The sequence below is a fragment of the Marmota monax genome, unplaced genomic scaffold, assembly GCF_021218885.2.
Source record: "Marmota monax isolate L192 unplaced genomic scaffold, Marmota_monax_Labrador192_F-V1.1 WCK01_AAM20220418_F8-fsc00010, whole genome shotgun sequence".
Lineage (NCBI taxonomy): Eukaryota > Metazoa > Chordata > Mammalia > Rodentia > Sciuridae > Marmota > Marmota monax.
This window is the reverse complement of record NW_026692321.1, coordinates 4,167,870-4,184,189: the sequence shown is the minus strand read 5'-3', so window position 1 is coordinate 4,184,189 and position 16,320 is coordinate 4,167,870. Positions and strand designations below refer to the sequence as shown.

The following is a 16,320-nucleotide window of genomic DNA, read 5'->3' as shown; positions in this document are numbered from 1 at the left end:
CATGTGTATTTTTTCATGAATTAAAAAAATGTTCTGTTCTGGAACTTTTCATTTGCTGTTGACTTAATTTTGATATTAGTAATAATTGTATTGGAACACTTTTAGCTACACAGAGCAAGAATACCATGTCCGTGGTACTGTGGTGTAAACTGTAGAAAGTATCACCTCTCAAAGCTAGAAGTTTTGAGGCAGGGCAATTCGTTTTAGCTAATTTAGGATTGATGAGAGCATCAGAAATGCATATTCTGCTTAATTTTGTATTTTGCCATCCCAGCACATTGAGTATTCCTTAAGTGCTCTCCTCTTATCAGTGGAAGTGGCTGCTATATTCTCATATGACAGACAGTAGCAGATGCCCCATGTTCAGAGTGAGAATTGCCCAGAATCTGTGCATCATGTCTCACTGACCAGATCTAAGCTTCCTGTCAGTTGTCAGGAGGGTGAGGGCACAGAGGTCAGGAGGGTGAGGGCACTGGTGGTGTCAGAGTTGGTGGGACGGACTCATCGGGCATCTGCCCATTAGGAGGAGAGAACCAGGCTGTTGTCTAAATCCAGCTCAGGTTTGTCCAGGTCTTATTTGCATGTGCATATTATTTTTTGAAGATGTTCAGTGAAGTTCATACTTGGACCATAGCACTTAAAATGCTCATTTGCATATTGGCTAATACATCTGCTTTTTCTGCTGATGTATGAACTTAAAGAATCAAAGCTTTGCCCAACATCCTTCCTGCAATCTTTCTCAAAAGATAACAAAATTTGATGTGCTCTTTATCAGTTGCAAAGTGTAGAAAAGAAGCTTTCCACCTATAATTTTTTCTGGAATTAGGGTTTTTCCAGAGACCAGGTTTCTGGTTCTGCTGTGCTGTCCTCATGCATGCAGGGCGTTGCTGGGGCAACTGTCACATCCATGTGCAGGGCCCAAAGAAAGATAAAAGTGGGAAGAGCCACGCTGGCTGTCTCGCTCCCCTTTTCAAGAACACCTAGCCTCTGTGGTGGAAGCGTAATACAAGCCAATTTTAAATTTTCTAGTAGTCATAGTTTAAAAAACTGCAAAGAAATACATTGTTTATTTTAGTAATATGTTTTATTTTACCCAGTATATCCAAAACATTACCATTTTTAAAGTGCAGTCAATAAAAATTATTAGATATTTTCATTTTGTTTTTATTATTGATCTTCAGAATCTGGGGCATATTTTCTAATTATAACAGATCTCAGTTTCAAGAGCCCAGCAATCACATGTGGCTAGTAATTAATCAGTTAACAAGTAACTGACTTTTGAGGAAAAATATATGTAAAAGTACACAGTTGGGCTTTTGCATATGTGAGCCCCACATCTGTGGGTTCAACCAACTATGAATAGAAAATATTTGGAAAAAATGCATTTGTACTGAACATGTACAGACTCTATTCCTTGTTATTATTCCCTAAACAACACAGAGTAGCAGCAATTTATAAAACATTTATATTGTACTAGGTATTATAAATAAGGTAGAGGGGATTTAAAGTGCACAGGAAGATGAGTGTGGGTTATATGCAAATCCATTTTATATAAGAGACTGAAGAAGCTGGATTTTGTTGTCTGTGGGGGATACTGGGGGATAGTGGTATACATGAATTTATTATATAATTATAAATCTAGTCGATTTTTTCCACATAATTTACATATAAAATGTGTAATGCTCTTTACTATAAATTTTACACAGCCAGTTGACACCCATAGAATGCTTCTGGACTTTTGCCAAATTCTTGGTGTAAGTACTTCCACTTTGATAAGATTTAAAACCACTAACTTTAAGTTCATAAATGCAAAGTTTTAAAGAAATTCTCAGTAGCAGACATGTAGTATTTCCACCATTACATCTTTGTAAGTAAACTTTGTTGTAAGTGTATTAAGTGAAATAAGAAAGTGAAATTGGCACTTCAGAGAACATGTACACATTCTAATGTGTTCTGCAGAATCACCTGCCCAGAAGAGGCTGTTCCAGTGGTGTCCACTAGCTGTGTTGGAGTAGCCTGTCTTCCCCAGCCAGCGGGGACGGTGTGTGCTTTAACTTGCTAGTCCTTTGTTGGACAGATATTTTCATCCTAATATGCATTTCCAGGCTTTTACTGTTTATTCCTGTCCTGAGTTTCATTTATTTTTCTAAAGGAACTGGAGGTTAGTTTTTTCTTCTATAATTTTTCTCTTTATGTTGTCATCCATTTTTTACTTAAATTCTTACTATTTCACATTGACTTGAAGGATTTGTTAAAAACATTAACCTATAGATAGTAAATAATTTTGTTACATATTTAATCTTTTGTCCTTGTCATCTGTAAGTTTCTATGTTTATGTAATAATATATGTCAGACTAATGTTCAGGCAATTGTGATTTTTGTTGTGCTTACAAAGTTATGTCCAAGGTAGGATTTTGAGGGTGTTTTCTTGTTTCTTATTATTTTACTTTTTAAGGTATTGTTTTAACACCTGGGTCTTCCATAATCTTACTGGATTGTTTTTACATTTGTGCATGCTGTGAACTGGGAAACTTTCTGAAATATGAGCTAATTTTTTAACCTCATTTAACCTCATCCATCTTCCCACTAATTAAATGTGCCAGCATTATAATAAACAGGCTCTCCATTTTACAATGAGTCTTTCTGAACTTTCTCCCATTTGCTCAATCTTTTGATCTATTTTTGAAACAATACTACATTATAAATCACCATGGCATATTCTCTTATCTGCTGGGCTAGGGCAAGTCTTCCTTGGCTTATGTTTATTTAGTTTTCCGGAGGACCTTGGAAATCGGCTAGTTTGGCCCCACCAAAAGTATGGTTGGAATTTTGATTAGGATTGCGATGCTAAATTTAGAGACCAGTTTCAGTAGAGTGGACTTCCATGTTTCCTGCATCGTCCACCTGAGTGGGGCTGGAGCTGTGCTGACACATGCACCTGTCTCCTGCTCCCCTCGTGGGCTAGATACTGAATGTTTAGGTAGACTTTTTTTTTTTTTAATGTTAAGGAAGTGACTTTTTCCCTTAGTTTACTAAGAGTTTTGTGTTGAAATATATTTGAATCTTCATAAATGCCCTTCTAATCTATTGTTTCCTTTGATGTATCACTTTGATTTTATACACACACATACACACACCACAATTTTCCTTCCTTTTTCCTAATATATATATATTACTAGTCCTCATAGAATCATAAAATACGCTTCTCTGAGATAGCTGATTATTTTAATGACAGTTATGGTTTTCCTTGGTTGTGTGTGTCAGCTAGGCTTCGGTGGATATTTTGCTTGGGGTCTTATGTGGCTGCTGTAAATGTTGGCCAAGGCTGCAGTCATTTGAAAGCTTGACTGCTTCATATCCACCATGGTTTCCTTGTGTGTCTGAGCTGATATTGGCTGAGCAGTTGGTGATCAGCTGAACTGTTGACTGGCACTTCCTTGTGGCCTCTGCATGTGGCCTCAGCCCTCTCATCTATGGTGCCAAGGCTCAGAGAGAGCACTCAGGGCCAGCCTTTCAGGAAGACCAGAGCTAAAACTGCAAGCCTTCCTATGATGTAGCCTTAAGATTTAAGAAACTAAATGCACACTGTATTCTGTGGGTAAAGCAAGTAATTGAGTCCCGCATAGGTTAAAGAAGAAGAGAATTATGTTTCTGCTCTTTATCCCAAGAGCAGCGTGTGCAACAGGGGGGTTGTCATGGGTGGCAGCAGTCTTCAGAGACAGTCTCCATAGTCCACATATATACCATGAGAAACGGACACTCGCTGTCCTCCCAGAATTCTCAGGGTCTCGTCTCGTTGCAGCATCAGGCGCATGTGCTCTGACTTCTCATCTGAGTCAGATCTAGTATGAATGAGCTTCTCTCTAGGGTGGGCCTCAAGTACAGTTCTCCATGGAGGAGTTGAAGAGGGAGGTTTTGCCTCTCACACACCTGGCGTTTAGTGGTGAACAGTGGTAGATAACTGTAGAAGATGCTTCTGTTCAAAGAAGGTGGGAATGGAAGGCCCCATCAGTCTGTGGTCCAGAGCAATTGTGAAGTCCAGACAGATGTGAATTCCTTCCTTTTTCATAAAAATTAACCTGCTTTACAGTTGAAAAGCTCTCCTAGTCTACTACCTACCAGTAGAAAATTGGGGACCCAGATTGATTGATCTATCTATCTATCTATCTATCTATCTATCTATCTATCTATCTATCTATCTCTGTCTGTCTCTCTCTCTCTTTTTATCTTTATTTGTTTATTAATTTTTTATGTGGTGCTGAGGATCGAACCCAGTACCTCACAAGTCGAGGCAAGCTCTCTACCGCTGAGCTATAACCCCAGCCCCTCTCTTTTTGTTTTGAACTATTTATAATGCCTTTAAAAAACCTTGTGGGCTTCCTGTGCTTCTAATTACAATCTATTACTTTAGACAGAAACCACACTCATAAACCTCTTTAAGTCAATCTCCTTGCCACCATGGTCTGAAAGTCAGAGTGTCCAGGAACAACAATACACTTGGGTTCTTGAATGCCTTTCTTGTTGCTTCTTCTGCCATCTTGGAGCCTGCAGAAGCCTGCTGGGAACGGGACTTCCCATGGGCAGGTATGGAAGGCTGGGGTGCAAGGCCATTTTTGCTGTCTGTAAGCAAGGAATTATGGAACCAAAGAGCACAGAGCTCTTCCTAATACTGAAGGTGTTTAGGCCTGAGATAAAAATGAATTATACTTGGGCAAGAAATATGCTTAAAGAAAAACACAGTGACTCTCAGTGACTAGCCGGACAAAACCAGAGTTATCTGGGCAAAGAGAACTCATGCCTGTGGTGTGGTTCATGCCAAAATCCAAAGCCACTCTTTGAAATGCTAGGGCCGCTTGAAAAGGAATCTGTGATGCGTGGTGCCATACTGTCTGAGGGTTTAAAGTAATGAAAAGTAAATAAAAGTGGATGGCGGGGGACTTCCTTTTGTAACAGATGGTTGACAGGCCATGCCCTGGAGATTGTTAGAAACTAGCTTTTACTGGAGAACTTCTGTGAAGGTGTGCCTTTTAAGTCTTGCTGAGGGATCATTGGAGATGACACTTGACTTCATCTTTACCTTGACTAAGAACATTTTGCTGACTAGAAGGGCCTTCCTATTTTTGTATATCCTCATTAAAACCTGAACACTCATTTTACTTTCTGTCTGGGTCCGTACCTTGCGATGGCATCTGCAGGAAGCCGGCTAATGTTAACCTTAGGTGTGTTTCCTGTTCTCGGCTTCGGCTTCGCAGCTGCCTGCTTAGCCTTGCTCGGGCTCCGGCCAGCTCCCTCTCTGGCCTTCCTGCCTAAGCCCACATCTCCTGGGGCTGTTCTGCCTCTGAGCACAACCCAGTCCCCAACCCTGTGCTGCGTTTCATGTTTTTGTTACAGAAGCACCCCATTTCCAAAGTGCTTTACAGTCTGTTTTAATGATGTCACTAGATCAGAGCACAGTGGCTTTAAAACAGTGACTTGTATTACTGTGTTTCTGTGGCTTGGGAAGGTCAGCTGAATGGTCCTCTCTTTCTCCTGTGCCATTGGCTTATTCACTCACCGCCTGATGACTGGAGGCACCCCTGCCTGGTGTCTGCCCCCCTTCCCTTCTCCTCCACAGTCTCACACTGCAGACCCCCACATGCAGTGGTCTCAGGAGCGTCACTTTTCTCTCATGACAATTAACCACCAAAAGAACAAGAAGTAGCAACTGCCAGGACAATTAGGGGCCGTGTGTGGAACTCACAGTATGTTTCATATAGAAGACTGGCCCAGACTGAGGTGGACAGAGAAACAGACTGTCCCGTTGTGGGGAAGCAAGCAAATTTGCAGAAAACTTATGATGAGAGATGTTGTGACTAGGAAATGAGTGGTTTCTAGAAATTTAAGTTTGGTTTGTGAGCGCTTGGTGATCACATGTGCACACAGGTGTAATGATTGTGAGGTGTAATGATCATGGTTTGTTAACTTTGTACAGCATTTGAATTAGGAAATCGTCCTCCCTTTGTCCTTGTTCAAAGTTTGAAAAAAAAAACACAGTTTCATAAAATCACCTGAATTGCCTACATGAGAAGCTTTTAGTTTAGTCAAGTACACTACTTTTCATTTTCATTTCTCTGTATTGTATATGTTTAGAAGGTCCTTCCTGAATTGAGAACATTTGAATCTTTGGCCACAGTTCCTGTTTGGTATATATTTTGTTTTATTCTGTAGTCCATTGTCATAGTGTGGAGTGAAGGCAGAACTTCCTCACATTGTAGACTCATGATTTTATTGCACTGTATAGTGTTATATATTCTAAAATATGTTCCTGCTCTTTTCTATTGATATGTGAATTATTTTTCATACTGTTTATTATAACTCCAACCCAGATGTCTTAAGTTGGTGAAAGTCACTAAGTGTTCATACATCTAAATGTGGCTAAATGCCACCTAACCCACACCAAAGATGTGTGATTATGATTTTAGATTACTGAGGACATTTTTAGACTCCTGTTAAGAATTTGTTTTAATGTATATCTGAGCCAAGTATTTTTGTGCTAAATTTTGTTTTCTAGAATATAAGAATCAGTAGACACAGCAGATGTCAATAATTACAATTTTATGCTCGTAATTATAACTTTCAAATATGTAACATGATGTGTGGATGTCTTTCACAAGTAAATGAATAAAGGCAGTAATTGATTGCATTTACCATGTAGCCAAGTAAACCAAAGCAGATAACTAGGGAAGAGTTTTCTTAATTTATGAAGTTACTTGAGCTAGCTGCAACTGCCTGTAACCAGCCTGTGCTCCCAGCAACCTAGGAGCCTGAGGCAGGACAGTCACAAGTTTAAGACCAACCTTTGTCACTTAGTGAGACACTGTCTCAACAAAAGTAGGGCTGGGCATATAGCTTCCTGGTAGAGTGCTCTTGGGCCCGTTATTTGAGAGTAGATCTAGTGAGATTTAATCATTCATGCATATCATTTAATTAATGACTTACTTTAAAATATACTCTTTAAATGACTTTTTTATCATTATTAATCTGGCTTTTCTTTTTTCTTTTTTTTTTTTTTTCCAGATACTGTTTTGTGTTTGCTTTGGGATACCTCACAGTGTGCCAAATCACTAGAGTCTATATCTTTGATTATGGACAATATTCTGCTGATTTTTCAGGGTAAGATTAAAACTTTGATTCAGCACTCCAATTTATCTTTTGTAACTCTTGGTTAAAATAAAACAAAATATAGTTGCATTTACTAGTTCCAGTGAAAGACTATCATTAAACATTTGAGTTCAAAATTCCTTTATGAATTTAGAATTTTTCTTATCATAGTTGGTTTCTTTATAATACTTTATGTCACAAAATATTATTCTAAATATATAACAATTTAATTTCTTACATAACATTCTGATATTGAAAGCATTTTCTAATTCTGATAGAGATTTCAGCAATAATTAATGATTCTGGAAATTTAGCCCCCTGGAGCCCATATTCTTGCTGCTTGCCCTCTCCCTCCCCCACCCGCTCACCCCCTTACCCCCTCTCCCCCTTCCCTCTCCCTTTCCCACTATCTCCACTCCACTTATCTGACATTAGTTTCAACAGTAGTGGAGGTGACTTCAGGTTTCCATTGCTGCAGAGGGGGTTCATTCCCTCCCTGGCCAGTTAGGTCTGTCCTGTTCTAGTAGCTGTTGGAGTTTCTGTTAAGACACCCTGCTGCACAAGCCCTTGTCTCCTGATTCACTCCCCCTTCTACACAGGGGTGTCTTCATACACAGTGGGCCAGGTGGGGAGGGGGAGATTTTAAACCTCAGTGTTCTTTATGTCGGGCTCTACAGCTTTCTCCATGGACAGCGTACAGAAGATGCTAGGTCAGTCTTGAGTCATTGGACAGCACAATAATCAGTAATAGATCCAATTTAAGAATAAGTAAATTGGAAAAAAATTAGACAAAACAGGTTACAATACTTCTGGAGGAAAAAATTGCTCGACAATAGTAATGGGCCCAAATTGATGAAAAAAAAAAAATCACTTCTGTGAAACAGAAGATGACCCATCTTTTTCTCCCTAAAGAGACCAAGTGGGTTTTACTGTACAGATATAAAAGTAGTCTTGAATGAAAGTAAGGTTGCATGAGAAATAAAACCAAGTGAAAACAGAAGGATGCCATAAAAACCAATTAAACCCACTAACTAGCAGTTTCACTCAAAATGAGTGAAATTGAGATGCATACCTAGAACGCAGAAAAGGAAAACAGACTGTCAAGCTTCTTATGAGTAGTAGGTGTTCTCGAAGAAATTGAGCTGTGGCTGGGTGCAATGGCCATGGGTGTAACCCCAGCTGCTCTGGAGGCTGAGATAGGAGGATGGCAAGCTCAAGGATAGCCTGGGCAGCTTAGTGAAACCCTGTCCCAAAAAGGGGCTGGGGATGTAGCTCAGTGGTAGAGCACCCTTGGGGTCAGTCTTTAGTTTCCCTGTGTGTGTGTGTGTGTGTGTGTGTGTGTGTGTATGTGTGTATATACACATATGTATATGGATGAATGGATAGATAAGTAGAAAGAAATTGAGCTCCTAAACAGAATCACATGTTGTCACATGTTGTCATCATAGTGTAATGAAGTTAGGAAGTATTTAAAAAGTATCACGGTCACTGCAAAAATTAACCTAAGAATAGTGATCATGTTGCCCTTGTTCATCTTATATCCGTACTGTAGTAGCACACAATGGTATTAAATATTTAATTGAATTAGAAATAATACTTAAGGGAAAAAGTAGAAAATACAATAGGAAAGGGAAAAACCCAAATAGGGAAACATGAACCATGCAGACAAACTGAATCGAGAGGTGAATTCATAGCTTTGAATACTTGCGTTGTAATAAATGAGAAATAAATTAGGCATTTAATATAAAATAGAAACAAAAAGAATTTTCTCAACTAATTTAGTTTATGAATGTTGAAAACAGAAATGTTAACATCAGCATCTAAGCTGACAGTGCCGTGCAATCATTACTTTTCCACCCCTGGAGTCCTAGGACTCCATGGTAAGTTCTGCAGGCAGTGCAAGAGGATAAGGAGCTAAGCCACTGAGGTTCTAGGTCTCCCAGTCTTGTTTCAACCCCAGTTAAGGTTTTGCTAGTTAATATTTTAGGATTCTACATATTTCATTAAGAAGTCTTCTCTTTATTTTTTAAAACCACCAGATATAAAAGTAATTTAGTATAATCCAGTTGAATTTGATCATACAACCAAGTGGGTTGATGCTAATACAGCTTTGTGTGACCAGTCCAGAGAGACCCTTACTACCTTTTCTTCAGTTTGAAATTAGTCATTACCCTTTTCATTTGTCTCATCTGCTGCTCCAAACTCTTTTCATTCTCTAGTCCTCCACCTAACATCTCACCGTATTAGCTAGGGATAGGCTACCTGCTGTTACACAGTCACATAACTTCAGTGGAATAACATAAGACTTTACTTCTCATTCACGTTACAGTTCACTGAGGATGACGCTTCCATTCCACACAATAACTTAGGGGACCAGGCCCTTTCTTTCTTGTATTTCCACCTCCTTCAGGCTCTCTGGCAACTTCTTCTAAGTTGATGGGGCAGGTGGTGTCTTTGCACAAGGTATGTACACATACAATTCAGGATATGTTTAAAACATTAATTAGATAATAGGAACTTTTTTTTAAAAAAATATTATTGTAGTTGTCAGTGGACCTTTACTTTTTGTTTACATGTGGTGCTGAGAATCGAACCCAGTGTGTCACACATGCTAGGTAAGCGCTGTACCACTGAGCTACAACCCCAGCCCAAGAGGAACTCTTTTTTAAAAGATATTTTTTAGTTGTAGATGGCCACAATAACTTTATTTATTTTTTGATGTGGTGCCGAGGATCGAACTCAGTGCCTCACATATGCTAGGTAAGTGCTCTACCCCTGAGCTACAACCCCAGCCCCTAAAATGGTCTGTTAATAGAAGTTTCTATTTATGGAAAGATTGAAAGCTGAAATTGTTAGAGCTTAGATTAGCCTTAGAAAATAGATACAAGAGCTGGGTACTGTGGCACATGCCTGTAATCCTAGCGGTTGGGGAGGCTGAGGCAGGAGGATCATAAGTTCAAGGCCAGCCTCAGCAAAAGCAAGGCACTTAGCAACTCAGTGAGACTCTAAATAAAAATACAAAAAATAGGACTGGGGATGTGGCTCATTGTGAGTTCAATTCCCAGTACCAAAAGAAAAAGAAAATAGATACAAGAGAAATATAAAACAACAAAATAGTTTTCCTTTATACCAACAATAATCAATTAGAAAACACAGAAGTTTCAGAAGCAGTAAAAACTATGAAATATCTAGGAATACATGTTTTAAAAAATGAGCAGGATTTCTGTGTGAAAACTAAAACTTTTATTCTAGGACATTGAATACTAACTTGAGAATCATTCATTCATAAGAATAGTAAAATTCAGTTTTGTAAGGATGGTAATTTTCCTGTTGTTAACCTGACACTGAATGTGGTAAAAATTGGGGTTTTGATAGAGATAAGATAAAGTGATTGAAAAGTTTGTCTGGAAGGTTAAATTCTTGAGAGTAGTAAACTCAGTATAAAGATTGCTACTGTCTATAAAATAAGAATCATTAAGCCAGGTGCAGTGGTACACACCTGTAATCCCAGTGACCTGAAGAGGAGACAGGTGCATGGTATGTTCAAGGTCAAGAACTTGTCTTAAAGTAAAAAGGACTGGGGGTGTAGCTCAGGGGTAGAATACCCCTGGGTTCAATCCCCAATAACCCCCCTCCCAAAAGGTCATTAAAATACTATGGAACTGACATAGGAGTAGACAAATCAAGAAAGCCAGGGTAGAGGACCTAGAAGGAGAGACCCCAGGGATTTAAGAATAAAAATACCGAATAGCAATGGTGGGATCAAAACCAGTGGGCAAGCCTGGCCCATTTCTTCAGCACCAGGACATCAGGAGGAGGAGGAGGGAAAGGCAGATCCTTACCTCACATGGAGATTGACAAATTGTAGATGGAGGCAAGAGCAGTTTTTCTGGCAGAAGGATAATGAATTCTGATTGAAATATGTTGATTTTTGTGATGCCAAAGAGATTTTTTAATATGTCTACCAAAAAAAGCTATGTGTGACATAATTTTCCATTCAAATCCAGACTCTGTCTCAGCAGAGCAGACGGAAGCAGATGCTCAGTAAGCTACTCGCTGTGGCTTAGCTGGGCCTGTCCTTGGTGGGGGTGGTGTGCCTTCTGGTAGGTGCTTTTGTAGGTGACAGTTCTGTTAAGCACATGCAATGACAGGCCCTGGTTCCAGAACTGCAGATGTGATTTGTCCCCTTCATTACTCTCTTCAGCTGTATTTAAATGCAGAGTCTAAGTTTAGGGATCTCTTCGCCTTCTGTGAAAGGAGGACAAAGGCCGCTCTTTGTGACCCTCCTCTGCCTCGCAGTGCACCCAGAAGCAGCTGTAAATGGGGTGACTAAATTATTCAAGTGCTCACAAGCCATGGTGTTCCACCTGTCCTGGTTCATCCTGTGGGAGTATCTCCCAACCCCTTGACCTACATTTGTCTACAGGAACCATCCTGTCTAGCTGCTGCTAATAGGGCTCAGGTGACTGTGGGTGAAGAGAGACAACCTGTTTATCATTTGTCTGTCCCCCACCCATGCCTGGGCTTTTCCTCTGAGTTTATGGCTGTTACAAGGCAATGCAGCATAACCTCTATCAGAAACATACGTGCGGAGGGGACCAGGGGCTGAAATGGAGTATCAAATTCCTTGCATGTGTAGTTTTGTCAAAATGAACCCAACTTCTATGTATAACTATAATGCTCTAATTAAAAAAAAAATAAACACAGTGCTTCTTAACACAGGCCTACAGAGCCCCTCACAGCTTTTCAGGTCTGTCTCTCCTGTTCTTTCTTTGGCAGTACTTTTGTTCACCCTGTTCTCTGCTTGGAACAGCTTTCCAACCATATCTGCCTGTCAAAACCTCCCAAATCTTAAAGGACTGAATTAAATAACTTATTTGAGATATTTCCCCCTTGGCTCTGTGGGTGTGAAGTTTCTCTCACCTCTGCACATTTGTTGTGCTTTTCACTTGACACTTGTTTATGTAGTTACAGTAGCCCCTTTACCCCTAGGAGGCACCCCAAGACCCACAGGAGGTGTCTGGAACCACAATAGCACCAGACCCTCCATGCACTGTTCCTCTTCCTATATCTACAGAGCTGTGATCAGCTTTGACATTCACTAAGGGAAGTACCTTACAGCTTTTCTTGGGCATATCTGAAATTCTGTCAGCACTACTTGTGTACTTGGGGACATTATCAAGCATGTGATGCTGTGACAGTTGATACCATAACTAAGACAGCTAGGAAAGGACTGATGGATGGGTGATGCATGCAGCATGGACAGACGAGTGGTTCGCAACCCCAGTGAGACACAAGGGAAAGGCACAAGATTTCATCCTGTTACGTAGAACTACATGTAGTTTAAAGCCTAGGAAGTGTATATTTGTGGAATTTTCCATTTGGTATCTTCAGATTTTGTTTGGCAATTAGTAATCAAAACCACAGAAATCGTAACTGAGGGTGAGGAGGCCATTGCACTCGTGCCCCTGCTGATGCTGCTCTAGGCAGGAGGCCTCTTTAGGAGCAGCGCTGCCACGGGATGGTTGTGTCCCTCCAGTGCCTTGCTCTTGGTAGCAGTTCCAACATGTGCCAGAAGAAGGCTGGATGTCGGACAGGGCTAGCGCTTAGCAACATCTGTGACTCAGATACTGTCTAAGGGCTTTGTCGTATTGCCATTTCATTTAACCCCACGGTGGCAGTGTGGTCCCCTTTTTATAGACAAGGACAGTTGTGAAAAATGTTAACTAAGGCCCTCTTCCACGAGGGTGAGTGGTGGAGTTGGGTTTGTGTTTTCTTTTTTTTTTTTTTTTTTTTTAACATGCCACAATTTTTATTGCAACGTGGCCATTTTTGTGAGGATGGGGAGTTTGATCTCAAAACAATGTTCCATTTAAGGCTCTTTTATACAGAAATTGCCATCATGACTGATATTCAAAATATCTTTAGTGTCGCAAGACTCACATGGTAAACATAAAACTCCTACACTTATTCAGTAGTGTACACTCAATGGAAAACAAAAAGGCATTAATAACAGATATTTCTTTTAAGAAGATATGTAGGTAATAGGAATGAACACTGAGGTACTAGGATAAATTGATGACACAGTTAATGAAACTTAATTGGCATTCCTTTGGGGGGATTAAACTCATTTAAAAAACAAAAGTGCTTTTAATGCATAGTGTTATATTCGTGCTGCCATGTCACAAAAGAAGGCTTGCCAAGGCAGGTGAGGTGTATGAATGCTCCAGCGCCTCACAGAACTACAATCAAGTGCAACTATAATAATACTGAAAAAAGTTCACCATCTGACCAGTGGATAATACTTTCAAGGCATTCAATCTGCTTACCCTTTGCAGTATTCTAGACTATTCACATTGACAATCACATTCATTGTAGTGCTTGCTGCAAAGGAGGCATATAACCAGTTGTTTTGGCTAAAATAAAGACAGGAAGGCATTCCTTCTACATAAAAATAACCATTTTGAAGAGTCTAATGGCAATCACTGACAGGCTGCTTAAATGAATGATATCTCCTTCATTCACTGTGTTGGAAGGGCCCAGAGGAAAGGGAAAAAAAAAAAAAAAAAATGAAAAAACACCTAATGCTATTCCAATGGACTGAGCTGGAGAAATGAAACCCCTTAAGATCCAGATGGCACTTGATGGTCATTTTATAATGGTTTTCCTTCAAGTGAAACTACTACATTGCCTCCCAATTTCTCTCCAAGTGTTGATCGGTCCTTAATATCATCCAAGCCATTTACTTGCCACTCGTGTTTAATACCTGTGAATTTCTTTTTAATGGCATCTTTAGAGCTAGCATAAATCATCTTGCTTTTTAAGGGTGCACTTTCAGGAGCCCAGAATATAAATACTAGGTCTTCTTTCTTAGACTCTTTTGTTTCGTATGTGGCATCGTACAAAGCATATCGGCAATCATTCAGAGGTAGCAACTTCACAAAAGATGTGTAGGGGTCCTCTACAGTATCACCAATGTCACCCACCAAGATCTGCTTTGCTTCCTCTACAATTATTTGTCTTTTGTCATCGCTTAAACAGAAGAGAACTGCTTTCTTTCTTTTTTTGATCTCCTCTTGTGTAGAAGATTTCCTTACTTTCATATCATTAAAAACTTTGATGACTTCATCATTCACTGTAACTCCAGATGCCATAGTGCCCGCGGCTGTGACTGCTGGGTTTGTGTTTTCTGACCTCAGTGTCCAAATGCCTCCTCAGCACATCCCACGTGTCCTCCTGTGGGCATCACTCTGGGCACACCTCGCCCCAGCTGGCTCCCCTTCCCTATGGTCTCCGCTCCCTGCCTTCCTTCCCAGTCAGCCCTGTTCTTATAGTTGATATCCCTGTTCAGAAACCTTGGTGGCGTCGGGTGTTGAACTCAGCATCAAATGCAGTGTCAAAGCTCCTTCAGCCCTGTTGCCTTTACCTTCAGAATATACCTGGAATGGGCTGCAGACACCTGTCCTGTTCCCTGGTCTGAGCCACTGTCCCTTCCTACCTGCCCTCTACCCCTCTGTCACTGTTCAACCCAGAGTCAGAATGGTTCTGTTTAAAACCTGATCACCTCATGGCCTAAATTCTTCCAGGAGTTCTCTGCCTCAGATTGAAGCCACAGTGCCCCACCGAAGCCTGCCAACTCTGTTTCCTCCTGCCTGTCTTAGTGACCTGTCCTCCTCAACCCTGTGCAGTCAGACTCTGTCCATGGGCTGCTGAACTTGCTTCTCTCTCTCCTGGATATTCACCCCAGGTGTCCATGGGCTTGTTCTCTGTTAGGAGCCACTTTCCAGATATGGCCAGTGCCCACCTGTGTCCTGCACTCCCTGCTTCTTTTACTGTGCAGCTCTTGGTGACATCTGGCATGCTGTATGTTTACCTGCTTCTTCATTATAATCTCTCTCTCTCCACTGCTATCCACCACGGGACGGACTTTGTCTTGTCCACACTCTGTCTTCAGCACTTGGAGTGGTGCTTGGTGCATTTTAGATGCCCACTAGTGCTTGTTTTCTAGATGAGAGAACAAGTAGATGACGGGTGCAGGACTCTGATCTCAGTGAGCCTTCCAGCCTGCGTTTGGCATTAGGCAAGTGGGGTTGGTTTGGTGTGAGCCCCACTTTTTGTGGATAAAGAGTACTTGTGTCCCTAGGGATTTCTGAGAGTTGGTAATTGACAGTTTGCCTTGTGCTGAAGTGATTGATATCCTAGTCTCAAGCTGACCATTTACCTAGTAGGTCTCTGTAGAAGCTTTGTAAGATTAACATACAAGCATCACTTGAGTTCCGTAGTCTGGGAGAGATAATGGAGCACTTCTTCAGAAAGCATGTGTTCATTTAACCCTTCCTTCTCCAATAGTGTATAACGACAGCTGAGGGTCCATTGTTATAGAACCACTTCTACTATTCTTGTTCTTTGTAGGGAAACGTGTAAATATTTTTAAAATTTTTTACAGCCTTTCCTCCTTTTTGTTTTGGAAAGTCTGGAGTTTCAAAATTCTGTACCTCATGAGTATTTTAATTTATATTAGCTGAAACTGTTCCATTAGTTTATTTATTTGACTAGTTAGATTCCATGTTTTCCTACATTCCTAGCAGAGTCTCCCTGGAAGAAAATTTCTATAATACTATTTAAATACAGTGATGCTGTGATACACAGAAGGAAGAGGAAGTCCCACTGACTCTTCCTTGGCGGGTCCTGGAGCCCTCTGCTCCCCTGCCTGCCCTCCAGCTCCCAGCCTCCCCCTGGGAAACAGGCGTGGTTATCTCAGACTTTCCTGGGACCTGGGAGGGGAACATGTCAAGAGTTCCTTTCTACACAAATCCAGTGGAGAGTTAAAAGTATCAGTAAAGGTGAGAATGAAATAATTGGGAGAGTCGCTCTGATTGTCCTGAAAAAGATATTTGGGAACATATTTGCTGTTGAAATCTGCAGCTTGCTTCTGTGGCTAGTGGTGTTGGTTTTACTGGGGGGGTGCCTCTCTGTCCAGCAGCGTCTGCTGACAGGGTGAGGTCCGCACATTCCCTTGGCTCTGTTCTGCCTCCCCGCGGTGCCTGTGCTGGGCTGCAGTCATCTGTCTGTTTACCTGCCGCTTGCTTCTTAACTCTTCTTAGACCTTTTATCCCACACTGACTTTCCCTTTGTAGTCACTCTATGATAATTTTACCTTCTGTTCTTTTCTTAAATTCA

The 16,320-nt window shown here is 40.8% G+C and overlaps 2 protein-coding genes across 6 annotated transcripts in view; one reads left to right on the top strand and one right to left on the bottom strand.

Moving 5' to 3' along the window:
* Positions 1-16,320, top strand: part of Mboat2 (membrane bound O-acyltransferase domain containing 2) — a 130,887-nt gene that overhangs the window by 76,398 nt on the left and 38,169 nt on the right. For 4 of the 5 annotated variants that reach the window (XM_046441212.2, XM_046441214.2, XM_058578349.1 and 1 more), the window contains one exon: positions 7,057-7,152. The exons of the other annotated variant lie outside the window; for it this stretch is intronic. In XM_046441212.2, coding sequence (XP_046297168.1) covers positions 7,057-7,152 — 96 coding nt within the window. The remainder of the gene's footprint in view (positions 1-7,056; positions 7,153-16,320) is intronic. 5 annotated transcript variants of the gene reach the window in all.
* On the bottom strand, positions 13,147-14,309 carry LOC124090571 (cofilin-2). The gene has a single exon (XM_046441215.1). The coding sequence runs from the start codon at positions 14,292-14,294 to the stop codon at positions 13,794-13,796; it is 501 nt and encodes a 166-aa protein (XP_046297171.1). The 5' UTR covers positions 14,295-14,309; the 3' UTR covers positions 13,147-13,793.